This window comes from Aythya ferina, assembly GCF_964211825.1.
Source record: "Aythya ferina genome assembly, chromosome: 9".
In the NCBI taxonomy this organism is placed as follows: domain Eukaryota; kingdom Metazoa; phylum Chordata; class Aves; order Anseriformes; family Anatidae; genus Aythya; species Aythya ferina.
This window is the reverse complement of record NC_140305.1, coordinates 25,195,836-25,223,554: the sequence shown is the minus strand read 5'-3', so window position 1 is coordinate 25,223,554 and position 27,719 is coordinate 25,195,836. Positions and strand designations below refer to the sequence as shown.

At 38.2% G+C, this 27,719-nt stretch overlaps 1 protein-coding gene across 1 annotated transcript in view; it reads left to right on the top strand.

The window, feature by feature from the left end:
• LOC311441323 (uncharacterized protein) overlaps nt 1–27,719 on the top strand; it is a gene marked incomplete at its 3' end in the record, with an annotated part of 86,848 nt that extends 59,129 nt beyond the window's left edge. The window contains exons 4-6 of the mRNA XM_084529278.1: nt 2,496–2,657; nt 20,728–20,807; nt 27,541–27,719. Of these exons, the coding sequence (XP_084385404.1) occupies nt 2,496–2,657; nt 20,728–20,807; nt 27,541–27,719 (421 nt within the window). The remainder of the gene's footprint in view (nt 1–2,495; nt 2,658–20,727; nt 20,808–27,540) is intronic.

Genomic DNA, 27,719 nt, shown 5'->3' with positions numbered 1-27,719 from the left:
ATTTGCTACAACTTTAATGTTTTCAAATAAGAATTTTTATCGTAGAAGAGGATGGCTGTGTGAAGGACAGCTTTCGAAAGTAGAGTTTGATGGGTTTCATTTGCAAGTATCAATGTCTTTAGAGGAGTTCAGATGAAGCTGAAGAGCTCCTGTTTTTCATCTACTGGAGAAAGGAACAGGATTTATGTAGTGTTCACATAGTTTGTAAGATATTTGCACCAGTCCTCAGCATCTGATACCTCATCATATGTTGAGGATTTCAGTCAGAAACGAAAAGTCAAGATGCTTCATGCTCAGCAAGGAAAACCTTCTGCTCTGATGGCAGCTGTAAACACATTTTTCAACACTGTCAATTTATTGGAGTATTATATGCATGACAGACAGGATTTTGTAACTATTAAGCCATTGTTGTGTTTATCTGATATCATAAGTGAAAAGATGGTGGCTCGAGAGAGGAAAAAGAAAGCAGGAACTTGTCTAAGATGGCATCTACTGAGTAGCCAGATGGGCGGAAGTTATATCTGGGTTAGAGGTTTTTTTTTTTCTTTCTTTTTGTTTGTTTGTTGGGTGTTATTTCTTTCTTTTTTTTTTTCTTTCTTTCTTTTCTTTTTATTTTTTTTCTTTTCTTACCATGTCACTAAACTGTAGGGAAGGTGTATGGTGTTACTTATAGCAAGTTTCTGCATTATTTTTTGGAAGACATGACAGATTATATATCCACATAGTTTAGAACTCTATATATGAGATTTTATCAAGCATTAAAGTCTGAATGGCCCACAGTAGGTTACAAACAAACAAAAAAAGCTCATCAAATGTGTGGCATTTTTGTTATTGTATTAGGAGAGTGGTTTAAGAAGTATTTTTAAAACTGGCTTTGAAAATGAGAATTCCTGTTTTCTTCCTATACATAAGCATATATGTATGCATATAGTACAACATAACCAAAACAAACAAAAAAAAATGCAGGTATCTAGCTAGCAGTGAAGTTCTAATGGATTCCAGTTCACCTTCAAAAGTGTTTCTTAAATCTCTTTCCTGATCAAACCCTAAAATGATTTATAAGAATAAGAATGAAGTTCCCGCTTCTACTCAATATAAGGAAGAGTTTTGCAATGGCTCCTGCAGACCATAGCTGTCTGTTCCTACTGAGGACATCGATCCTTTGATATTCCAGTCTCAGTAGCTGTCTCTTTGTCGTCCTTTTTCATCTCAGAACAAAGTAATGTGTTCTTCAACTTTGACCAATGAGATTGGCACTATTGCAGGAGGACTCATCTTATCTGTCCAAGAACCATTAATACTAACAAAAATATGTTCTAAATGAGACATTTATACAAATCAATATACATTAAAATGTATGGTGTGCCAAGGCAAGCCAAGCAGAACTTGTTCTTTAATCTTCATTAAAAATAAAAGATTAAAAATTTATCTCTTCCTTCCTAATGCAGAAAAGCATAGTGAAGGGAATGTGACTCGGAACTGTAGCAGCACTTAAATTATATTATCTATACAAAATAGGATTTTAAAAGTGAAGAAAATGGCTAATGCATTAAAAAAAAAAAAAAAAAAAAAAAGGCAAGCAAACAAAAGTGTTCATGGTCTGCATTACTCTTTAATGAAAATAGCTTTTTAGGGAGAGATATGGAGTCTATGGCTTGGGAAGAATTAGGTCCTGTATCCACACAGCAGGATTTCTCTTTTATTTGTGCATCACTGTGCTCACTGCCACACCTCAGCCTCAGTCAGTTACAAACGTCAAGGAAAATTCTAGGCATAAATATGGAAACCATATTTTGATGGGAAGAAAAACATAAAAGAAGTGGAGGGGAGGATGAAGGATGTACTGATACCTTGTGTCTGGTTAGCTGCCAGGTAGTCTTGGGGAAATGAAGTGTTGGAGGTGTCTGCAGCAGCAGAGGCACTGGGAAGCTTCGGTTATGTTCTTGCTGGGGAGATATGGTATTAGGGTGTGAAGTAGGAAGTTTGGGGTGTTCATTATTGCTAATCTGATGCTGTATATGTTTCTAGTATGTAGACTGAGGTGTTCATGCATTTGACAGTGGAAAGGCAGCCTTAGTTGAGAATAGTGACAGACCACGACTTTCATACCCAAGGAAATGGTGCGATTGGTGGCTCGCAGTAAGCTAACATCGCCTTTGTCCTTTCCCTCACTGTACAGTTATGTCGCAGCCTGATTAAATATATTACTGCCACCAATGTTTCATCTTGTAAAGTGGCATTTGCAATAAAACCAAAGAAATAATCAGAACTTGAGTAAGGTGCAGCACCTAACCTATAGCCTCGGGCAGGGCAACCTGCACCAAGCTGCATTAAATAAGCTGACAAGGTAGGCAGGGTGGAGGCTGTATGTGGCTGAAGCCTTCATTAATAATCCTGAAGTATTAAGTAGGAATAAAAGCATGCTGCTACTTTTCCATTCCCACCTTGGTGCCATTTGGGTAATTTTTTTTCCTTTTTCACTTTCCCCTTGGCAGCTCTCTGAATGATTTCCGCCCGCGACATGTTGTTACGGTCACTCCTTGCTTGCCGCATGTCAACCAGCACCCCCAGGCCAAATGCACCACGCCACCAGGACTCGCTCCATGCACCCTAGGAGGAGCAGAAGGGGACTGCAGCCCTTGTTCTTGTACTAAATTGTAAGCATATCTGCTCTCTAGATGGGACTAGCTAAAGTACTTTGCAGTTGTTACTGTTCTCGCTTTTTGATGAAAGCAATTGCCTGGGAGTATGAACAGTGTGGGGCAGGACTTTTACACCAAGGTTCAAGGAGAGATTGGGTAGTCTCTGTCAGGGGAGATTCTGAAAACCTGTCCTGTTGTGAGGAAGTGGGTCAACCAGTGCCATAATTACTCAAACAATTTTCCTACTATTAATTTCCTTCCCAATTCACAAGGCAAATCCATCCATGGCTGAGTATCAGGGTAGTCCTGTTTTCCGTCCTTTTCAACTCTTTCTTGCCCCATATCAGAGAAAACCAAAGAGAGCATATATATATAATTTTTATTCTTACTCTTTATCACATACCTGAGTGCAGGGTTGGATTTCCTCCACCTACGCATTTGTTTTCCATATTTCTTAATTTTAAATGTGCTATACACAAAAGGAAAAGGATGTTCTAGACGTACTTTGCATATGAATGGGCACAACATCAGCACATCCCTTTTCTTTTTCTGCTGGATTATTCTTCAAGGTTTTGTCACTGTCAACAGCTAAAGCACCCATTTTTTCAGTAAAAGGAAGGCTTGTACTTTATTTATTTTTTTCTCCTCCAAAAAGCCTAACTAGAGGTAAGTTAGTCTGGCTCTTAACAGGAGTTATTACACTGTCTGTATTATTTCCTTTTAAAGTGTGCAGTTATAGCTTAGAACAGTGATGCAGCCCTAGCCCCTCAGTCCTGGAGGCTAACTAACATGATCTTTTCAATTCTCAAGTGTCATGAGCACCTGGATTAGACTTTTACCCAAATCATTTCTTTCATCAAACTCATTAGCTGCCACCTGAATGCTTTGACTAATCCCAAGGAAGCAGTGTGAACATTTTCATACTTGGAGGAGATTCTTCTTGCAAGTGAAGCAGGATAATTGAGGATTTGTGCCTCACATGCTGTGTCAGCACACTTGTCTTTCTAATTCTTTCTAATTCATTTTAAGGGTAAAGATAAGGTGTGCATATGTAACTGCCATAGCACAAAGTATTTTATGAAGAAAACCCCAGATCTCAACATTTCTTTTCTCCTTTGCTTTCCATGTTGCCTGAAACCAACCTTATGATTAAACAGCGCTGTACAATGCAGCACATTCTTCTTATTTTGATTGTTCTGTCTATCATTTTGATGGAAATAAGAGATCGATTGCATGATGAGCACAAACATTGGAGTGTTTTGTAGAGCCTGATAAGAGGGCTTTTACTGTCAACAATGGCAGCTCGTACATGCAGCTTTCACTTCAGGTCAGGCTCTTTCCTTTTGCCCCTGCCCTCATTAGGGGTCCTCTCCTGGTGGTAGCGAGCAGTGGGAGCAGCAGCAGGTGCCTGCAGCAGAGTGGGAAGGTGCTCCTGAGTGCTGGGAACATGCAGCTAGGAATTCCTAGGTAATTCTCAGGAGCTCAGGTAGGCCCTTCATTTTTCCAAACCAGCGAAATGATTGATTCTCCTGCTGGTAATTTCCCCAGGAGCAGGCGAAGGTCAGTGAATGTAAACGTTATTAAATGCAATAGAAATTACTCCAGTTTCTTTGAAATCCAAAGAGATTCAGACTGCTATCAGCATCTTTTAAGAGATGCAGAAGATTAATTTTGAGCAATTAGGATATGAATAGTCTGATAGGTTTAGATACTTAGATTTAAGAAGAAGAAAATGTAGGTGAGTGCTTGCTGGGAAGGGGAGCAAAAGGAGGTGTACAGGAGAGTGCCGTTTCTCTTGGAAGCTCAGTTCTGAGAGAAGCAAGTGGGCAAGATTATCTCTGGGGGTAAAAATAAAACCAGATGATTTGCATGAGAATTCAGAAGGATGTCTTTGGTGTAAGTACACCAATTGATAATCATTCCCCAGCCCTGACCCCAAAAGACCCATGAAATATGTAATTTCTATAGCCAAATCTGCTTGTCTCTGCTTAATGCTAAAAATATAAGCTAGCAAAGAGATGATGCTTTGCAATGCATCGTGTAACTTTTTGTAGGAAAGAACGTCATTCTCTTGGCGTACAAGTAGCTCCAACTGCAGTTCTCCTGATTTAGTGCACGTGAAATATATTCAATTTCTTTTTTTTCCCCTCAGAAAATCTATGCCTGAGGTGGGCAGAATAAAAACTGGAGAGGCACCATTACTTTTAAATCAGTATGCTAAGTATGTCAAATAGCCTATGCATACTAAGTGATGATTCACATTTTATTTATTTTCTACAATATGTTGACATTCAGACACTAGTTAGGATGCTGATATCCTTAGGCTCAACCACTTCAAATACTGGGGTGAGAAGCAATTTTCATACAAGATCAAATTTCAGAGTGGTAAGCTATCATTTGATGTCAGGAATTTTTATTAAAGAAGGTTCCTTGTTTATTGTTTTCCATACAGTTCTGTATGAGGTACGGCATTAAAAGATAGCAGCATGGGAACAGAAAAAATTAATAACCATTTATATCTGTATTGGTAACCTGTGATATATGTGATCATATATATGTGGGAAAAATTTCAATTTCAAAATTTCAGTTCAGATGAAGTAGCAACAATCTTTATGCATGGACACAAGGCAATTATTCCAAAATCTGATAAGAAATTTTGGAGGAGGGTATTAGAAAAATCCTAAGGTGGCAAACATTTTACCTGAGTTCCCTCAAAGAGGCTCAAGGGCAGAAAGAATAGGTAACATATCTTTTACATAGAAATAACTTCACATTCTGCATATAATTGAGATAGTGTAATATGAAAGACCGATTTGAAAACCTGGCCTTTATATAAAGATATTGTGTTTCCTTGAAGTAAAATGTTATACATCATCCTAAGCCCTGCAGTGAAGAGCCTAACATGCATTGCCGAAAGCAAGTAGAAAAGACATCAAACTGATAAAGAGACCATGTTAAATGTCAGAAAGAAAACTCACAGCACTTACTGCATATGGGGGAAAGAAAAAAAAAAAAAAAAAAAAAAAAGTGCTCTCTATTACCAGTTCAAAAATAGAAAAACTTATCATTAAATGACAGAATTTATTGTTACCAGATAATAAAAATAAATTAGAACTGTTAAGGCGTAAATTTCATTGCAGATGCATGAGTATTTGCTGTAACTGGCAAGTTACAACTCCATTATGTGACACAGCATGAGGGTCCATTTGTGGAGTGTTTCATGTTGTTTCATGTCAGTTCTTACATTTACTGTCCATTTTAATGCTTGGTCTAGTTGATTTAGCATATAGCTTGAATTAATTAACTACTTCAGCATTAAGATTATCTCCAAGAGCCAAAAAGTTATGTTTCAGTGTTAATCATAGAATAATTAGAGCTTTTTCATTTGAATTTTGCTATTGGAGATTGAAGACTAGTGGACTGCCCAGTAGTGCAGAGTGTTACCGAGTTTTTCATTTAGTCCAATCTAGCAATTATCTACAATTCATACTGGAGGCTAAATACATAACAAATTATGCGACTGTACTAGGCTTATAATTAAAAAACAATCCCAACACAAACATTGTTATTTACGGTTTAAAATAAAAGCTTGTGTTCAATAACATTATTCTGCTATTTTCCTGCACTGTAATTTCTCTTGAAAGATTTTTGTGCTCTATAATTTCAGTGTTCATTCTCCTGGTTAGATTTTTTTTGAGATTGCTATTACAGATACTAAGTTTGTTCTGATTTTTTTTTTTTTTTTGAGTAAATGGAAAGATACCTGTGAATCCTGTGGTAAGAGGAATAAACTTGAGAGGCACATTTCTTTCCCAATACTAGGACTAGTTCTGAGTGCGTTATATTCATAATGACAGGTAATATCATTCCAATATTTCACAAAAGTAGTATCAGTGATAGAGAAAATGATAACGTCACCTTTTGGATATGATATCAGGAGGGCATTGGAAGATTGTGGGAACAGATTTTTTCTCTCTCTTCCCTCTTAGCCCCCTCACTCCCCAGCTAATCCAGTTTTGCTTTAGCATGGGAAGTACTGAGTGATGTCAGCTGCTGTCAGCAATGTTCATTTCTGTGCCCCCACCGCCCAGCACAGTGCTGTCCTGCACCACCTTCTGCAGCACAGAAATGCCACTTGATCTCCCTGAGGGGTACCATTGCTCTGCAGAAACTCAGCAGGGTCCAGCTGTGTGCAGGGCGTGACATCCATTTAGCGACAGTGAGACAGGATCAGAAGCTAATGATTTTGGAATCATTCAAAATCACCTGCATAAAAAACAAAAAAAAAATTGTTATTACTGTATCTACAGTATTCATATATGTGAGGGCATGTCACCCTCATGGTTACTTATTCAGAACACCAAAATCCCTGCTGGATGGTCCAAACACCCACAGAAAAGCCCTTGGTGAGCCCTGCTGCCTGGGTGTTTGGGTTGGAGCAGCTGTTTGGGAATCAGTGCTTTGCTTCCTGGCCATGGGACAAATCTGGCTTCTTCTCCCTGCACTCCCTGTTAGCATCCCTGTGGAATTACTTTCTGTTGCGAGCCGTGCTTTGATTGCCTCCTATGATTTCACACAGTTTGAAGCACAGTTTACGGTAATCTTCATTTAACAGCCTCTTCAAGACTGGTCAGATTTCCAGCTAAGAAGCTCTTACAAACCTCAGCTAACGCTTTTTGTCTCAGAATGAAGTAAAAGATTTTGCCACCCTTGATTGTAAGATAAATGGATCAGATATTGCTTTCCATGAGAGATTTCCCAGGATTTTCACTTGCATCTTGTCCCTGTATTCCCTTGATTTAAAAGGTGATGCATTAACTTATGTGTTCAAGTATTTTATATTGCTTGATGCTACCTAGTCAACAGGCTCTCTCCATTTCTTACTGGGTTTGTTTAATTGTGATTGCACATCTCTTATGCCTCCAAGTGACCTGCTGTGATTTGTTTATCTAATCACAGAAGGGTCTGATGGTTTTCGGGAGCACTGCTGCTCTTAAAAAACAGCTAAAAAGATGAACTTGCTTGTATATTTTAATGCATATTTAACACTTCTGGCCCCATTATTTTCCTGAATAATGTCCCAGTCTTGCAGAGACTATAGAGTATGTTAAATTAGGAGCTGCTTGTAGTTTGTGGATTCCCTGTTTAAATGTTTGCAGTGTTGAGACATTAAATGCCTAAATACACGTGATAATCTTTAGGACAGAATATATTTTGCTTCCCTGTTTACTCACTGAAAGCATATTGAGGTGAAACTAGGTCTTTAATTCTTAGCCTAAAGATGAGACTAAAGGATTAGTCTTTAATTTATTTTAGACTGGAAAATTTAGCTTTCCAAAAGTGTTCAGCAATACGCTCTCTCCTGCTACCTGAAATTGGAGATTTGCACATTCCCAGTCTTGTGGGAGCTTGCTTTCTCTCTGAGACTTGTAAGCAAGAATGATTTTTTAGTTTATCCCCCAACTTTCAAAGTAGTGTGGATGAAGTTACTGAGATACCTTAGGAACCAGCTCAGAGCTCTATCAATATTTTGAGACTTCACAAGTTCAATTTCTGTTGCTGGGCTTCTTTTTCCCACGTCTGCACATCCCTGGGACTTGGGCTAATGTCAACGTATGACAGCACTGCATGAGGCTCTTCCAGGACTTCTGGCTTGGCATATGTTGTACAGCTTTTTGAGATTAAAAAGTTGTCTTCTGCAGATACAGAATCCTGTAAGCCCAGAATATGAAGAAAACTTCTAGAAAAAACTCTAATATTCTGTAACTGTATTTAAACAACGTTAGAGGTAACAGGTCAGGTAATACAGAGATTTTGCATGATGATTATTTCTCTTGCAAAACTCCTTCAGAAGAATCCCACAGCACCTTTCATGGCTGCAGTTGGTGGCTACAGAAGGTAGTGGCCACAGCATTAAGAAACTTATTTTCATACCCTGCTATCAAGTACATTTTCAAAATACTGACCTTCATGCTAGTCTAAGTGTGAGCGCTGAGTTCACCTTTGGGAGGAGGTGTGCACGTTTCTGTATATAAAATGACATCTCTGTAAGCACAGCTTGTTCTTCTGCTTGGAGAAGGAAGGCGTGCCAGATTCCTTCATCCTTCAGCATGAGCCCAGCAGAAAAAAAAAAAAACTATTTCATGCAGGACGTGAGGAGAGAGGCAGTGCTGTGAGCATGACAAGGATGGAAGAAAATGGCAATGCAGCAAAAATGACAGAATCACTCATTCCCAGCTGCCTGCATGAGCCCAGGTGCCGAGGCTGAGCTGTGCTGAAGGCTCAAACCTCTTGGTGCGCCTTGAGTCCCTGGTGCTGAGACCTTGCTCCTCTCTCATCTTGTTACCTGTGTCCAGCTCTGTCCAGCTTTATGGAAAAGAGATCTGTGCATGGTTTGTTCTAGGTTTGGTTTGCAGAGATTGAAATGCCACCTCCCTCCTTGTCCTGCCTCGTGTTAAATGGCAGCTAAAACTTATTTAAACTTATTTTATAGTATGTACTAGGAACAAACTAAGAACATACTCAAACTCTTTGGGAGCCAGAAGCTTTTGGCAGCAGAAGGTACCTCTACCATTATGAGTCATTGCAAGCATAAAGAGAAACGCACTGAAACCAATACAAGACCAGATTCAGAGAGTGACTCCATTTTGGCAGCTACATTTTATTTTGATTTCATTTTTCCTGAGGTTGCTGGCACCTTGCTAATGATAGACAACACTGTTTTAAATTCTCCATCACAGAAATGCAACAGACAATGTAAGGAAGACAATGATTGTGTTTTGGCACTGTGTTTTACTTCATTGCATTCCTCTGGACTGCTAAACTGAAACCCAGAAGAGTCAGACCTGGGCTGGTAGATACTGGGAGTGCTCCATTTAGCAGCTGTACATGGACCCCAATTCTTAAAAAATCACAGAGCTTGGTAAAGAGGTAAAACCTCTTTTGGTTGATGTGAAATAAGGAAACAGAACCGGATACCCCATGATATCCACTTTAATTTTGGAACCATTAAGATTTATGTGGACTAATTTTATATCCATACCTGATTTCTATCCACATCTCATCATTCTTTTGGAGGGAAGGATGAACATTGCTTTTGTTGCATTGTGGTGAGACGACACAGGTACTGTTCCCCTGTATGCCAGCCACAAACTGCACCCTAGCATTGCTAATGTAAATTCACAGAAATGTACCGTGGAGTGTCATTTGCAATTCAGGATGCTTTAAAAAGAGACTTTGCATACATTTACATTTTGGTCATGCACTGGGAGCATGGGCTGGGGTTGTGCATCCCCGTGTGCTGCGTAGAGTCAGGGCATGGAATTTTGCTGCAGCTCTGCTGGTGCCTTCCCACTTTGAGCGGCTCTGCAAGTGGTCTGGAGGGAGCCAGTATTGCTGCTGACTGCGAGTAGTTTTGCATGGCCTGTACAAACAATCTGGGTTCTCGTGACGAGCATTTTTAGAATCACATTTTGACTCTGCATAGTCTGTAATAAAGAGAAACAATTCCTGGTGAGGGATTCTCTGTGTATGTGCGTGTGTGAGTATTCACATTCAGCATAATCGAAAGGTTCAGGAAATAATCCTTCCTTTTGACAAGGAGGATTGGAACCACAGAGGGGTATTGACTAGGACAAATACACCATTTATTCAAAAACTCTCCCTCAATTATCATTTCAAATTTGTTTGCATGAATTCTGCCTGCCTGCCTGCAAATAGGGCTTGCTCACAATTCTGAGCCAAATTTTAGTTCAATACAAATCAGAGTAGAGGTAGCCATGATGGAAATGCAGCTTTTTATCTGAGTAGAAAGTGTTGAAAGAGTTTCACAGCCAAACCAAACCATTTGTTTGCTGTTTTGTAGTTTAACAGCCTTCCTTTAGTACAGGCTGTTCATTTAGAGGGGGGGGGGGGGAGGGGGTGGAAACTGGTCATCTAATGCCAGTGGTTATCTGCTGGATAACCAGCAGAGAAAATTACCAGAGAAGAAAAGTACCTTTATCTCCCTCTATAAAAGGTTGTTTAAAAAGTCTGCAGATACTCTGACAAAAATTGCTAAATACTTTAGATTTGAGGAGGAGAGAAATCTGTGTTAGGCTAGATTTGGAGGTTATTGTTGGCATTCCTGTTCCTGTCCTTGTATCCCTCTGAAGATATGAAGGCAATAAAATATTTCCTGAAATGAGAGCCCACTGAGCTGCACTTGTGGCCAGGCAAAGACGACAACCAGCTCCCTTCACCAGAACAGTTCTGAAATAACCAGATCCCATATGGAGCTATGACTTTGGGGTTCTTTTTTTTTTTTTTTTTAATTCCTTTGTATAATTTTTAATTTTAATTCCTTAAAGCACATTCAGTAATTCATTAGGTCATCATTTTAGATGCTTACCAGACCCTATTTTTTTCATGTGTGTTTAGTAGTGTTTGTATCATGGTTCACTCTCAGGCCTTATACACACCTTTCTGGGATGATGTCATAATTGAATAGGATCAGAAACTGAGGTTAGGGTGAGGTTTGTTCAATGTTGTTTTTAAAAATGAAGGATAATTATTTTTAAAGCATTCTATATTTTGTATTCCTGTCCTTTTGGTGTTTGAGAATATATTTGTGTTGTAAAATGTCTTCTAAAATTTGATTTGCTCTGAAAATCGTCAGCATTCTCCCTTCTAGCAACTGTGCTCTTTAGCAGTTTTGTAGCTCTACAGAGGGGCAGTCACCAGGTGTCTGGGCACTTCCATTACAGGTTATGCTTTGGGGCATCAAGTTGCAGCGTCGTTAAAAGCTTTGCAATTACCAGTAAACAGGCACACAGTGGCTTTTTGTTACCACATTTGAAATGTTATAGAGTGTCTTTAATCTCAATATCATCAAATTGCTTTACAAAACTTATGATTATTTTGTGATAGTAATGAATAGAGAGGCATAAAAGGAGGGCTTTAGACTCATGGAGGTTTCCAAAGAAAATTTACTATGACAATGGTGGTAAGAGCTGTAAAGCTGAATTATTTGGTGCATTAATCTGTCATCCTTCTTTTATGCTAAAATTGTCTTGGTAGAGCTAATTACAGCTTTTGCAAAAGCTACACTCAGCAAAAGGAATGACTTTCACCTGCTTCAGGTGTGCTTTAGGGGCAGTGTGGTTAGCAGCTGATCGTGGCACAAGCAGAGAGCAGTGCAGAGCACAGGGATTTAGATGAAACAGCACTAGCTGGTGTAGGAACCCACTGACTAAGTAGGGAAAATGCAAATACCCTGCAAAATTTCTTTGAGTCCAGTTGCCACTGCCTCCTTACATGCTAATCTCACTAATAATGCAGGACATACGTTGTTCATTCTTACAGCCTTTCATCTTCACCAGCTAAATGGCATGGGGCCGATAAATGGGAGGAGGAGAACTCTGAGATTTTCATGTGGTTGAATAAAAATGCATGTAGTATTTTGCCTATTACTATTCTTTGCCTATCAGCAAAGCAACAAAGTTTCATGAAATTATATCTACAACAATAATAAGCCTGAAAAAGGATAATAAAAAAAGTAAAGAGAATACTTTCCGTTTTTGGCAGTCTGTTGTGAAAGCAGGTGGCTAGCCCTAAATCTCATTCCTGTTTTTTTATAGTGTAGCAGTAAAGAGGAAAGCAGACAACATTGTTACCCACTGAGTTGAATTAAATTCAGATTTGTTTCAGCAGGGTTTTAATGGGGTTCCTCTGAGAGCGAATCTCTGGCTTTGAGTTTGTTACTGGGCTGAAAATCATCCGGACAGTTGTTTTTCTTTTGGTGGTCAAGTTTTTATTTCTGTATTTATTTCTGTATTTATTTATTTTATAATTTCTTATTACTAAATTTAAAATCCAGGTAACTCAACAGAGTTTTCCTTCTGACAAATGCATTCTGAAAATGATCTGAACCATAGGACAGAGCAGCTCAGTTGTCCATGTCAGGCCACCTGACAAAATGCCTTCTCTAAATATTTTAAAGAAATAACTTCGGATCAAAGTACTGGTTCTTCCAAACAGGTCATCACACAGACATTCCATGGCATTATGAGCCTGTTGCCTTTTTCATTTATCAGCTGTAAGCTGATAATATTAAATGGAATAGTAAAAGTGGAAATATTCAATATTGCCCCTACTGTATCTCCTTTTTCTTTTGATAAAAGGTTTAATTTCAATATATTTTCTAGGTCAGTGGGAAGACTGCTGTAGTAATATGGTTGTCTGACTTGACGAGCCATAGTGTATGGTCACACAACTCAACTCCCATGATATTTGTTGTGCATTTGTGAACCTTGTAGTTAGTTACTACTGTTTGAGGCAAATTGAAGTCAACAGTGGCTTTCAGCAGCTGCTTGTAAAGGCTGATCTGTATTTTTAGCTTCATCCTTCCTTAAGGTAAGAGTATTTGAATCACATATGCCAATATACTTCTATTCCAGCTAGTGAGCATCTATAATCATTAATTTTTTTCCTCACAGTTCCCATTTTTTAAATCTTTGAAAATAGCATATATGTCAAGAGCCAAGGAGTAACACTAAAACAGCAAATGTAATGTAAAATATATTGTTCCTACAAATACAGCAGTTGGGATGAGTGTAACACTGATAATATTAACATATGGATTAGCTGATTATTTTTAGCTAGCATCCCATTCTAGTCAGTCATTTTAATTTTGTATCTAGTATGCAAAGAAGATTTTGGATATTTTTATTTTTTTTTTTTAAAGAAACAAAATCTTAATTACAGTATTATTTTAGGAAACTAAATTAGCATGGGTGCCAAGATGTATGTCCTCACACAGGTAGCACTTCATTCCATTAGCAAGACTGATAGTAGAAAAATTATTTTATGAAATTAAAACACAGAAAAAAATGTGCATGATCCTATTACTTTATGCAGATGCTTCATTAAGAAATCTTATTTTCCTTCTTAATTTTAATGGTGAGTGCTTAATTTATATAATTTAAATAATTTTAAAATTAACAGTGTTATGAAATGAATTTTTTATTTAATTGTTTCAGACTTTTACAATGAGAGTAGAATGTTTCTTAATCCTAAACCAGAAACTGACCTGGCAAGGATAATTGGATTTATACACAAAGACAACACATGACGGCAGATATTATGAAATGATTAATGGCACTGATGGTTCAATATCTAGTGACAAAGCAGATACAGGAGATAAAATAGCCCGTTACTTTTGTTTTCTTTCCTCTGCTAAAGAACTATGATGATAAGTGTGTAAAGGGGCTCATTTCAACAGTAATATATACATATATATATTTAAGAAGTCATATTTTAAGATTTTCTGTCTCATGAATGGAATTGTGCTAAAATTTCAACAACTGTCTGATAGTTCTAATGGAACTTTCCCATGCTTAGAAATTGGTTGCTTATAAAATAAGTTTTGGATGAATTAGCATAAATGCATCCCTTATCTGATCTCCCAACATACTTTCTTACACCCTGAACATCTTGCCTAATTTTCAGTGCATCAGTTCATTCCTTTCCATGAATATTTCTGACTACATATGAAAAAGATAACTTGGTATAAATTTAAGTGCCAGGTATTTCAATCTGTGGCCTTGTTTTGTGAGGCTGATGAGTGATAGATTAAAAAAAAAAAAAAAAGGGTAAAAAAGGGGTAACCAAGGTGTTGTATGACATTGCTGTCTGTGTAGTTTGTGATGTCACTGTGGACAGGTCACAGTTGTGGTTTTTTTTTGTGATACATGTGATGTCCCAGTACATCTGCAGTGGCTGGTTTATCTTGAAGTGGCTTGCATACTGGTGGAGTTGTGTGTGAATCCCTTACACACAGCACTCCGTCTGAGCATAAGTAGCGAAATGAGTTTGTTTGGAAATTTGATAAATGGATGAGCAGATGGCAGTTCGTACATGTGATGAACTGATTTGCAGTGATTAAGACAAGTGTAAAATTAGATTTTGAGCATCTTAGAAAGTGCACAGTTCTTTTAGTTACTTAGATTTCATGGAAAATAAAAGTTCAGTGACAATTCTTAAGTTTGGCTGAAGGGAAATCCTTAATAATCCTGATAACTGTCTCACTTTTTGAGTGATGTAAATATTATGATTTCCCATGGTAACAAAAACAATAATTTACCAAAAGCGTATTAGTAAGAGTAGCGTTATCCAACTGAAACTAGGAGTTTAAATGGACTGTCATTATTTGTTTGAAATTTTATTTCCAATTTTATGTGAAAAAGTAATTCACAGAATGAAGATTCAGGCTCTGTCTACAGTTTGTAGAAGTTGCATATTACTGTACATAGATGTGCAGATCTCATACCCGTATGATTACATGTGTAGCACTGGATGGATTTTCAGTATTTAATTGAGTTTGTCTTTTGGCTTCAACATTGCTTTCCTAACTCTGGGCTTTTTAATACATCTTGACTACATATTGTGAACTTCAGCTAGTGTTGATATCCTTCATAATTTGCATTAAGGATTGCTGTTTAGGTAGGCATGAATCAGATGACACAAACCACCTCAGCTCCTAAATGTCTCCGTCTTTGGTTCCTTCAATGCCCCGCACTCAGGGGCCTATTTGAGTGCAGTCCCACTGGCAGTTTGTGTCTTTAGGTGCGGCACAGCAAGTACTGCATCCACATGCACCTGCACCAGCATTTAAAATTCTGCCTCACAAACATCAGCAATTGCGTATTCACCTCAGATCTGCTCTTGTATATGTGTTGTGGCTTCTCTCTGAACGAACACTTCCAGTAGATACAATCAAGAGGAATGCTAATATAATATTATATAGTCAACACATATCTTGACCATTTTTTCCAGTCCAGCAGTATAAATGTAGCCAGCCTCCAGTTAGGAAAGTAACATGCCATTAGGCAGCCGTATGACTGTGGTTTTGTACTTTTTTTGATGCTAATTTTGTACTCTAAACAAACTAATTTCCTGTAACCCAGAAGTCCCCCAGCCCAGCTGCGGCCCTCTGATAAGGATTACTCTGGCCTCACAGCTGCCACACAGCCGCCCAGTTTAGGAATGGGTCATCCCATGCCTGGGGCACCAGGGAATAATTAGACTTCACTAACATGGTAAGTGCTTGTTGTGGGCATGGGCTCTGAAGTCATGTGCTGTTAATTAAATCTGACTTCAAAAACCCTCTCAGAATGCCCAGAATTGTGGTCAGTAAGGACTGGCTCTTCATTTTAATTGTGCAGCTGTAAAAATGCCAATCTAGACTTTACAGTATGAAGTGTAGAAATTCAAGGTTTGCATTACCAATTTTATCACAAATAAAACATTACAAATCTTAAAGTTAAGGTAGCTTATGGAGATGCTGACTGAAAGAGACCTCTCCCTCAGCTGCTCCATCCCACCGCCTGACCACGGCTCCAACCACCACCAGATCAGGTCAGCTGTGCCCTTGTCTTGTTAAATCTTGAGAACTGCAAGGGTGGAGATGAGTTGCCAAGCTGAATTTCTACATTAGCTAGCCCCTAAAAATCAGAAACCGAAACACAAGTGTCTGAATTAATTTGTATTTTCTCTTTCTATTCAAGCTAACATCTGTGGCCTTTGAAGGAATCTAGTGAAAGGGAAACGAGCAGGATTTTGCATAAGTAAATTCATTAAATCTAGTTTCTGAAATTCTGAAGAAACAAACAGATGGTGAAATTGGTACTGCCTGAAGTGTCAGTACATGAAATAATGGTAAAATACACGTATTTGAGAAAAATACCTAATTTCTGTGTGCCACTATCTAGCAAAGGCAAAATGGAATTAATGTAATGATCATTTGGAATATGTTATTCTGCATTTTGCTTATATAAATGCTGTCAACCGAGTGCTACACAACATTTACCTTATTCGCAAATATGAATTTTAATAGAATGTTTTATTTGGAAAAGATATTTGCATATGCATTTTTTTTTTTTTTCCTGCAAGATAAATTATTCTCTTTAATACACGGGAGAAATAAACTGACTTCCCACCAGCATCCATAGAAATGTAGTTCAAAAGTCCTTATGATGTAGAGGGGTATTAGCATCTCCACAGAAAATAAGAGGCTGTGATTTTTCCTTTTATTTAAAGGAGTTCTCTTTTTTCTTTGCCTTCATACCTGTAACTTATTGAATTTGCAACCCATTTGGTTTTGAAGAAAGTGTAGAAGAAAAGGTGAAAAATTTTTGATATATTTTGCAACCACTAAACATCTTGCATCCAGAAAGTATTTAGGCATGTAAAGAAGATACCACATAAAGTCAGGAAATGTTTGTTGCATTTGGAAAAATACCTTTATAATGAAATATATCTGTACATGTTGCATAGGATTTGAGACAATAATTTATACAGCCTAAAGTGCATTCGCCTATTTTCAGTTTATGAGCACAGATATACTGGGAACAAAGATCTACCTTCTGAGAAGATAAGTGCTTTTTAGAGTTCTCTGGGGTCTCTGGGGTTTTAATTAGGGATTTTGATAGCTTTTGTATACTAGCTTCCAAGACCTTTTTACTTCAAAATAAAACTGTTTTTTTTTTTTTTTTTTTTTTCCTCCCTTGATCCATTTTAAGGCCAGAAGTGATGGTGCAAAGAGTCTCTCTCAGTACTAATGAGTGCCTTTCTAAAACTTTGACTGCACATATGGGTAGATATATGAATATATAGGGATATTATATATATCAAATAATTCTAGTAATTTAATGAATCTTATGTTTGTGCCCTGAACATAGGCACCGGCAGGTAAATATAGCAGTGTAGGCCATCCCATTCCATGAAAGTCTTGCAAGGTGAGCGATGGGTATATATCTATCTATCCTACTGTCTCACATCTGTCACATTTCTTGTTCTGTTGATTAAATTGTGTTGGTTGGTTGTTGTTGAGGTGGTGGGCTTTAAAAAAAATGAATGTGCATAAGGACCTTGGCATTCAAGCTATTAAAGTTTAAATGAAGACATAGCATGCTCCCTGACTGGTTGTAACAGCCTCCCGAGCCCCATCAATCACAGCAGCCCGAGCGGAGGCAGAAGAATGAAGATCTTGTAACAAAATGTGTAAATATATAAACAATGCTTCTTAGGAAGAATTCATGTTGTCCTTCCCTTCCCTCCCAGCATGTTTCAGTATCTGACTCTGCCCCAGGGGCTCTGATTATGCTGTGAAAGCACCCCATGGCTGAACCCATGCTAGCAAGGTCTGGGGCCACCTGCATGGGCATCTCTCAGTGTCTGCTCTTGCAGAGTAGGAACTGAAACCCCTCGGCAGCAGGCAACTTGGGCAGAAGATCTCGGTGTTAGCATGTGTCCAGGTGTCCTGGGCCCCTGCGAAGCCATGAGGTGGAAGGCTCTAGGTGCAGTGCTCTGGGTTGAGGGAATTTAATTCTTCTGGGTTTCAAACGAGCGTTCGTTTAGGTATCTCAAGAGCTGAGAACGATACGTGCAGTTAAGCGGTTTTATAAGGGTTGAAATTAAATGTCTCAGAATATCATTATCTGACACTGAAAGCTTGTGCCAATGCTGAAACTGGCTGTGCTGGAATTACGAGAGCTGAATTAGATCACATGCTAAGTGACAGGTGAGCTTAATAGGTTTTGACTGACACAAGCAGAGGTGGCATATAAAGACTGCATTTCTCAGCCCTGTACTCAGTCTGATTACAGGCAAGATATTATAAATTCCTTCTTTGCAGAAGAGAAGTGGCTCTGCGAGGGCTCGGCTATTAAAACTGGCCCCCATCATAGGCGCTGAGCATTCAGGGCAATGCAGTCACCCTGAAAAGCAAAGTTTGTTCATGTTTCCACTGCAATTACAAAGCTAGAAACATATCAACAACCATGCCCTTCACGCTGTGAATTCTTTCTATTACAAAGGCAAATAGTCATAAGAAATAAAGAAATAGAAAGGGGAAAAATTGGCTGTACTCCCAGCTAACTATAACTTCCAGAAATTGTGGTTCTGCCCAGCACTAGCACAGACTCAAACAGCTAGAGCAGCAGTGTGAGAAAAACAAGCAGATGAAGAACAAAAGAGAGAATAAAGCCAATGGATGCTGTATGAAAAAAAGGCACCATCTTCTACCAGCAGTAGTTCTAGGGGCCTCATTTTGGCTGAAAATGTTAGGGAAATGCAACAATGAGGTGAAGGTTTTTTAACAGGATGAGGAAGGTGATGGAGGTTGGGTGGAACCATTTTTGGGGGGGTTCTGGGATTGACTGGGCATCCTTGGGTGCCACTGAAAGGTGCCCTCCCATTTTATTGAGGAAGGCTTATGTGACTTCTCTGAGTTGCTGAAAATAGAAAAGAAGCTGTGGTTACCATGTCCTAGAAGCTGCTTTAAGTGTAACCATCCTCAGAGACCTGAGGTCAAACTGGGGCACTGTGCAGCTAGCATGGGGAGCCTCCATCTGCTCCAGCCTTCTGCATGCAGGAACTGTAGCTGGCAGCTCCACCATATGATGTCTGGGAGGGAAGGGATGTTCAGGCAGCCAGAGGTACTCCAGTGCTGCTGTGAGCATTCCCGATGCTCTCCTCACTCCTCCTGTGGCTTGGTGAGAAGTGCGCTGTGCTCCAGCACTGCGCTTGTCCAGCTCCAGAGGACTGGTGGGCAGCTCTGCCGTCAGAAGCCTTGTCAGAGAGTAGAAGAATGCAAAGTTCCTTTTGCTGCAAATAATTCATGGTCTTTAGTTTTCATAGCTGTTTTGAAATGTTGTCTTCAGCTGGAGTTTAGGTGATAGCTCTGTCAAAATCTTTCTCAGTGAAACATTAATAAATAGTTCATGGCAAATATCATAACACATATATTATAAATATGACTTATCCTTGAAAAAGAACATAATTCAAAGTAATTGTTGACAATGATTCAGAAAGGCTTTTCCCCCACTGCTGTGCATCATCTGCCAAAAGAAACTCCCAAGGCTTTGGAAGTTAGACTCAGCACGTGATTCAATGGGAAACAGATGGCAAACTTCGCAGATTTCAGGTTTGGGCTATGCTGGGCAGAAAAATTCATTTTTTAGGGTAATGGTGACCTCATTTTTGAAATTGCTGTCAAAGGGTGTTTTTTGTATAAATGTTTAATACTTTAACGTAAAGTGCTTGAATACTGGGGATTCATAGGTTCATTCTCTGTTCTTTTGTTTAGTTTTTGTCTTTCAAACTTAAAATAGACTTATTCAATAATTTTATTTATTAAAAAATGTAATCCAAAATTTTTGCTTAATTTTTAAACTTCTAATAAGGTGACTATTACTGTAAGATATATTGCAGCTTTGCAAGTTATGGTCCGTAATTGTGTCTTCCCTGTAAGAACCAGTTATTTGCATACAGTCTTGAGGGCTCTGCCACACATTGTAGAAAAGGGTTGGGCCTCATAGGATAAACCTATGATGACAAACATGTAATACCAGTGTAAGATGATAAAATTATTTAGCAATTTTGATTAGACTGATATTCTTCCTCTGAAAGGTCCTTTACACAAAAGTATTTGTAACTAAATTCACAATTGAATATTTGTAAAAGCCTTGAAATAAACAGAAGAGCCATGTCTAGTATCTTAATCCACAAATACATGCCAGAAGTCTTTATGGATACAAAAGAATTCATGCTATCCTGTATTTTTATCTCTTATATTTGACTAAGTTATGAACTAGGAGAGAGTTACAGATTTCTTGGCTAGCGTTCCTTGCAACCCTGAAAATCATTTAAGCATCTCATCCTAAATCTGAGTACAGTTAAAATCCCATTTGACTTCAATATGCATTGGGCTTCACAGTTGCAAGCATCACCTGCTGAATTTGGCAAAGAGTACCTACTTAAGTGAACCGAAAAAAATATATATTTTGTAATGTTGTCATAGAAATTGTCTTCTGTCATCACAAAACCCCAGAAAGTGCCACACGTAGAGCTAACATTGATGGCAAGATCTCTTGTTTTCTTGTTTTTGTTTTTTTTTTTTTTTTTTTGTATTAAGTGTAATTTCTCTGGGAGGTGTGTACTGGCAGCCTTACAGGGAAAAAAAAAATCTTTTGTGGATTTTTAGTCTTCAGAGTAAGAACTCTAACATGAAGGAAGGAGGTAGTAATGTGATCTAAACTTCTTGCAGCACGTTCTCCTCTGGCAAAAGGCGTATTTTTGCAGATAGACAACTTTCTGAAGATAAAGACATTGACGTCAGGAAAAAAAGTGAGTATGATTGCATTGGAGTATCCTGACTTTTCTCACAATTTGTGCTTTTTCAGAGGGTGAGATACATTTGTGGGAAGGGCTTTACAGTGATGCTGCTCCTGCTGGGACAGTGGTACAAGCAAGAAAGGGAGTGCCCAGAAATTCAAGGTGGGCTTCCAGAGTGGTATTGATGCCTTGTCCACACTGGCTGTGTGAGCTGGGAAGCCTGGGGAGCAGATGTTGCCAAAAAAATTTTATTTTTCCATTTTGTTTCCAACTGGAACTTTTTAAGCTTGGCAGCAGTTCAGAACAGAATTTCTCTGGTGCCCCAGGGCCCTTGCAGATCTGTGTCTGTTTTCCAGCTCCTTCCCAGATGCATTTGTGGTTGTTTAGCCACAGCCCCTGTCTGCTCTGCCTGCCCCAGTCAGTCATGGTGGTGCCCACCTGGCTTTCGCAGAGGTTGCTGTGTCTGCTCTGAGGAGACTTCAAGTGCTTTAATTGAGGAGCTTCTAAAATCGTGGCATTTTATGAAGCCAAGGGTTTCAGTTTGGCTTTAGGCACATTTCTATCAACTTGTAAGTATGTGCTGCAGTTCTTTTTATTGAATGACAGGTGATATTACAGCAGTCAGTCAAGCGGCTGTTTTAAGATGCCTCAGATGATTTGTCTATGCTGCAGTGATTCATAGCTCCATTTTTATTTCATAATAAAGAGAAAACGAGGAGGATTCTGTCTTCTGCTGCAGTCCTCGCTGTGCTGGATTGCCTACCTGTATCCACAACCCCTTTTATCCTATTTTAAAGTTCAACAGAAAAATAAATGTGAAGTATCACAGGAACTTCTTTATGAAATACGTATCTCGCACTTGATTCTGGCAATTGTCTCTTTGTTGTCTGCAAGTTGTCTCTAATACCTGGCTCTGTCTGGAGGGAGCTTTTGGCACCTTAAAGCAAATGTGGAGCAAAGCTGCCAAAAGCTTACTTTATCCAAATTCCTCAGTGTCTGAGCTATTTTTTCTGCAGTATGTCTCTGCTTTGTATTTCATCCTGCAGCACGGTCCGTTCTTTGGGAAAACGTGCTGGCTCTGATACATCCCCAGCACCAGGTAGCTAAGTGTGCTAATGACATGTCTTGTCCAGAGCAAAGCATTATTTCTCACAAAATATTACTTTGTATCATGAAACAGTAAGTAGAGTAAAACGGTGATAGATGAGAGACTTTACATACAATTTCACACTTCAGGTTCTGATTTATGAATGTTGCTGATTTTACCAGAGAATTATGTGTTCTGCAGAAATCCTAAGGTTTAATTATTGAAGGTGGTGCTCATGTACAACTCTGAAGTGAAGTCATAGCCTTTTCAAAAGTTTTCCTGCAAAGAATTTACTGGGTTCTACACAGATGTATAAAAAGAACTTGCATAGAGAAAAAAAAAAAAAAAAAAAAAAAAAAAGGAAAAAAGAATATATTAATATATTAGTGATGTTTCTGCTTAGGACAGTCCAAAAGACCATAGGTGTGGATCAATATGCAGTTAACACCATTAGATCATTTCATGCAACATCAGAGGGAATATTAGAAAGCAAATCTAAAATAAAAAAATTACTGTGAGTTGTAAGTAACTGTATGGAAAACATAGAGGCAACTAAAGGTCAGACTGCAAAAGAGCTTCTTTGTGGAGCTCCATGCATTATATGGAGGGGTAGGTGCATTCTCAGTCCATTGGGAATTCCTCCTGTCTTCAGTCAAGCTGGGATTCTAAATAAAACATGAAAAAATGCTGTTATCATCTAGACCAGCATCCATGACTAAATTTCCTGGTTTAAATTAACTCATGACATTTAGGAATATTGACTGGATTAGAGAATTCTCAGCTTTAAACAATCAGTAAAGCATCATGGTTAATTCTAGTCACTATTTTTAAAATATCTCTATTTTTAACTATATTTTTATATACCAGTGTCCAAGAATTGAATTTTTTCTCTGTCTGCTGGCCTGAATAATACATTTTCAATCTTGTTCACCATGTAGTTTCTGGTAGGCTTTTAAGTTTGTTTTGATTTGCACTGCAAGGAACTCTGAGACTCAAATACAGAATTTCTGAAGAATCAATCCAAGAACAGATCTTATTTGATGTTTTCTCTAGTCCTCTGGAGAAAAATGGAAGTATGCTAATGAAATTGGCTGAAAAAAAAATAATATATATATATATATATATTATATATGTATATATGTATATTGTAAAAAGAGGAGGGTGGCAATATCACAGGGTAATTTGTGGATGACATTTGACAAATAAATAGTAGAGGCTGTATAAAACCTAAGAGCATGAAATGCAGTGTTCTGCACTGAAGGATGAACAATTTGGAAATGAACAAATAGGAAAACTTTACTGAATGGAGATGATTGATCTGGGACAGGTGTAAAAGATAAACTATACAGATCTTAGAAAGAGAAGGGGAGATGGAAAAATAGAGAGCTAATGAATATGGGCAAACAATGTAAATGGTCAGTTTATAGTGGCTTAATAAATTACCTCTCACTACCATGGTCACAATAACCACAGTGTGTGTGTTCCCTTCCTGCTCCTGTTGCATTGTGCAATGTGCTCGTTCAAATTGACTGCCACGTGGTGGCGATCCACACACTTCATACCTCTGGATGATCATCTCCGGCCTGACCATGTGGAATCACTAGTTTTTATAGATAATAGAGCTCGTTCCATTGTTTGCTAGAAATGTGCATTTCTAGCTTTCCTCCTTGAAATGAAGCACTATGACCCCAAATATTTCTTTTTCTTTTATTTTCACCTTTTATTAATAAACCTGTAATCTTACAAAGAAGGACCTTGTTAGTTGGGCTATGATCAGTTCTTTATAAACTTGAGTTTGACTGGCATTAACTACGCTTTCTTAGTTCTATGCTTGATAAGCTTTATATCAATCATTGCCTTATTTGACCTGGAATCTCTATCATCATGATAATTGTATAATTACCTTGTTGTTCTGCTTATCCCCTTTAAAAATTGATAAAACACTATGTTTCTTCTGCTAATCAAGTAATTTGCTAGTTATTGAATAGTGATAATAAATTGCATTTGTTTAAAACTTACCAAAGGAACGGGACTTTGCCACTCTGATTTTACAGTGCCTGTATTTAATAATAGTTGCTTGGCATTTTCAATTAATTTTGTAAAATAAACTGACTCATCATCTCATGAACAGAGTAAATCTGCTTTTAGCAGAATAACGAGTAGTCTACTATACAGTGAATTTATCTGTGTTGTTACTTCTACCGTATTTGTCTAGTAATGAAAGATTTCTGTATATTTTGCTTAGTTTTCTTTCCATTGTTGTGGTTTTGTGTGTAATGAGCTCATTCATTCATTCTTTGTACCAAAATTTTTATTGGTTTTGTACCTACTCTATCCATCTCTCTCCTAGAAGATTTTTTAGTCAGATTCAATTCTTATTACACCATATTTGTCTAGAGAATATGGACTGTTAGCCCCAAAATCAAAACCATCTGCCTTACAGCACTCATCTAGTCAGTACTTCAAGGTGCAATTTTTAGTTAGGATGATGCCATAAATGTCATGTAAATATTTGTTTTCTTCTGTTATGAAGTTACCCTAAAGTAATCTACAACTATTTATGTTCAGAAATAATTTGTTTTATTTTTAGAGAAATAGCAAACCATCATGCTGCTGTTGTGCCCCCAGTGAAGGCTCTTCCATTTACACTGTGGCACAGAGTTGCATTCCTGCCTGCCTGGGGTACCTCCATGCATGTGACCATATCACTACTGGGCCTTTTGACCTTCTGTACTGGAAACTTTCTTTTCGATCACATACATCCTCATAGGTTCCTGGGCAGGATATTCAAGGGTGAGCTGGTAATGTACTGCCTGTGGAATTGTCTCTCTTTCCTTTTTCTTTGCATACTTTTTCTTGAGTGCTTCCAGACACACACAGAGCCAATGGCCCTGCAGTTTGATTATGTGGTGCTACCCTAATGTGGGTATCCCACCCATTTACTTTGTCCTGGTTCTGTCCTTGTTCATTTTTACACAGCAAAGAAAGGAAGTGAAGACAACATGACACATCTGCAGCTCACAGCCACCACCGTCACACGATGTGGAGTAAAGCTGCCAAGGAGAAGAGCCTCTTTCAGTCATTTTTCAGGCTCCTTTGTTCATTAGTCACAGTTTTGACAAGCAGCTAACTCTCTTGAAGATTGTCTCCATCTCCATGCTAGAAAGAAATGACAAATCACTCAAAGTTTAAGCAACAAGTTGATCAGAGACTCAGCAGTGATAATACTGCACTTCTTCGTGGTGGTAACAACCCCAGACACCTACCAAAATAGCTTGTCAGCTCTGCTTCATTCAAGTATTCAAACCACCCAACATACAGGCAGTCAGATAATCTGGCAGACGAATAAAGTGCCTCGAACATGACTGCCTTTGACATCAAAGACTGAACTCCCCATGTCTTCCAATATGCATTTTGTTTGCCTCACCCAGTTGCTACTCATGCCACTTGCTTATTTCCTATCCCCTTCTTGGCAGTATTGCACTGACTCAGTATTGATGACTTTGAAACTTTAAGATAGCAATCTTTATAGCCTTTCTAAGTGTTTATAACTTGGTTTTTAATGCATGTACAGAGCCAAATTTTGGCTATGTAAGTTCTTGAGTCCCAAAGTCACTTGAGTGAGTATCCACATTTAGAGTTAACAGCTTTCAAAGTGCATTTGGTATCCCATGGCAATCTTTTTTTTTTTTTTTCCATTGCTTATGTCACATGGTAGAGGAGAGAGCAGTGGCATAAAAAGAGAAGGTAATGTGTAGTAAAATGGAGAGAGCTATTAAGTGATTCTCCTCAAATAGGAAAGTTTACCTTGGAAAATTCGCATACTAATCGTAGCTCAGGGACACACACTGTTTATTAAAATGAAATCGGTACTATAGAGCATGAACTAAATAAAGAAATGATCTTGTGCTCCAGTGACCAGCCATTATGCTATGTAAATACATGATCCCATATGTGCAAAGTGTTGTTAACAAAAATTTGTGTAGTTATTTTAAAGTAGCAACATAGAAAGACTTAAAAAAAAAAAAAAAAAAAAAAAAGACTAATCATCTCTTAGCTAATAAAAAACATACCTATTTTTAATAGACTCCACTAGCAAGAGACTAGATGTGTATAAACTGGTATCACTGTCAGTACTAGTGTGGGTTTTCTTACCCATCAACAACTAAAGTTTTTCTACAAATAACCCTTAACAATCAGAGCGAAATCTAGATTTTGTGTCCTACCAGAAGTTCTGACATTTCAGTAGTTATTTTTGCTCTGGAAATGTAAAAGTGCTTCCTTACAATTCAAAGCCAAGGAGGATCCTGGATATTTCTGGAATAACACTTCCCAACATTGTTCTATTGACCACTTTTGTTCTGTTGACCACATTTCATTCCCTTATTCTATTTATTCTATTGTTGATCAAGAAGCTTAGGGCAGATGCACTCAATCTTGCACAATACACAGTGGACTCTCCCTCCCTGCTCGCAGCGTTTGCAATTGCCTTGACTCAGAATCCTCCCACACTGTGACCTCAGCTGACCAAGCGAGCTGTAATAATAGCTTTCTTCTTTGAGTGAGTATTCATTTTTCAGGATAATCATGACGATTAAAGCCTACCTGTGTTTTGCGCAGGAAATAAAAAATAGCCAGTGTTATAAAAATCTGAAGAATGTTACCATTAAAGCTACAATAAGCAAGAAAAATAAAATTGCAGGCTCTCAGTCCTGTGTTTCTGTCATTGCCCCACGGTGGTGCAGTATCAGTTAAAACACTGGGCTTATGCACTTTTGTACTTCTCTGGTTTTAAACTGCTTTGGAATTTTTGAATGAAATCTCCATTCTTTCCACTTAACCTTTTATATGTTTGGTGTATCTCTAATGCTCTATTAATTAATTCCACCCTTAGAATAAAATGCTAATATAGCGAAGTGACCATGGGGTTTTATCTTTGTGCAACAGTACAATTCACTACTGTTTTACTGTTGTTGAAGCTTAGAAGTGCAGGCATAAATATAACCTTGTAACTCTTGTGCACTGTGAGTGAATAATAAAATTCTATTTTCGATGTTAAAATAGCAGTATAAAACATAAGATACAAACTGATTACTTTATTATTTTTGTAACTTCACGGAGTGCCAAAAATTTAGTTCATAGTTTTACTTGCAGGGTTGATACAGGAATCTAGTTAGCTGTCCTCAGTTCCTTCCAAATTATATATCTGGGGGTGTGTGTCTGAAATACAGTCACAATATCATGTTATTTTTTAGACTTTTCTAGACGGGGATGAATTGGACTGAAATAGCAGAGCTCCATAATGATCAGTCTGGTTTCATACATATTGAGCAAATACACATCAAAGATAGCAGCTCTGAGCGTAAGGGTAGCCTTCTAATCCACCGACCATTAAGGCAAAGCAGAGAGCACATGAAACTCTTCTCTTTATGGTGATGTTAATCTCAATATTTCTGTTTTTTATCTTCAGAATGCTATTCTTCAATGGCTCAATGCATATTCTGTGAAACAAAATCCAGTGTAATTCCAGTCAATATGAAAAACTGAGCTGAGATGGAATTGAAGTTCAAATCAAAAGTTGCTAACCCCAAAATGCATTGGTTACCACTTATTTACAGAAACTGTTTATTTGCTGTGTCACTTTTTTATGTTTTCTAGGAACCCAGAATTATGATTCTATGCCTGGTAAAACAACTCCAGTATACGCAGCTTGTCGCATAAACCTGCATAAACTCACTGCAGGACCAAGACAGTCTTCCATTACCTGGTGGCAGTGGATGTCATTTGCTGGCAGTTCTCCCATGGAAGTGGCTCAAAAAGCACCATCAGGCTGCTGA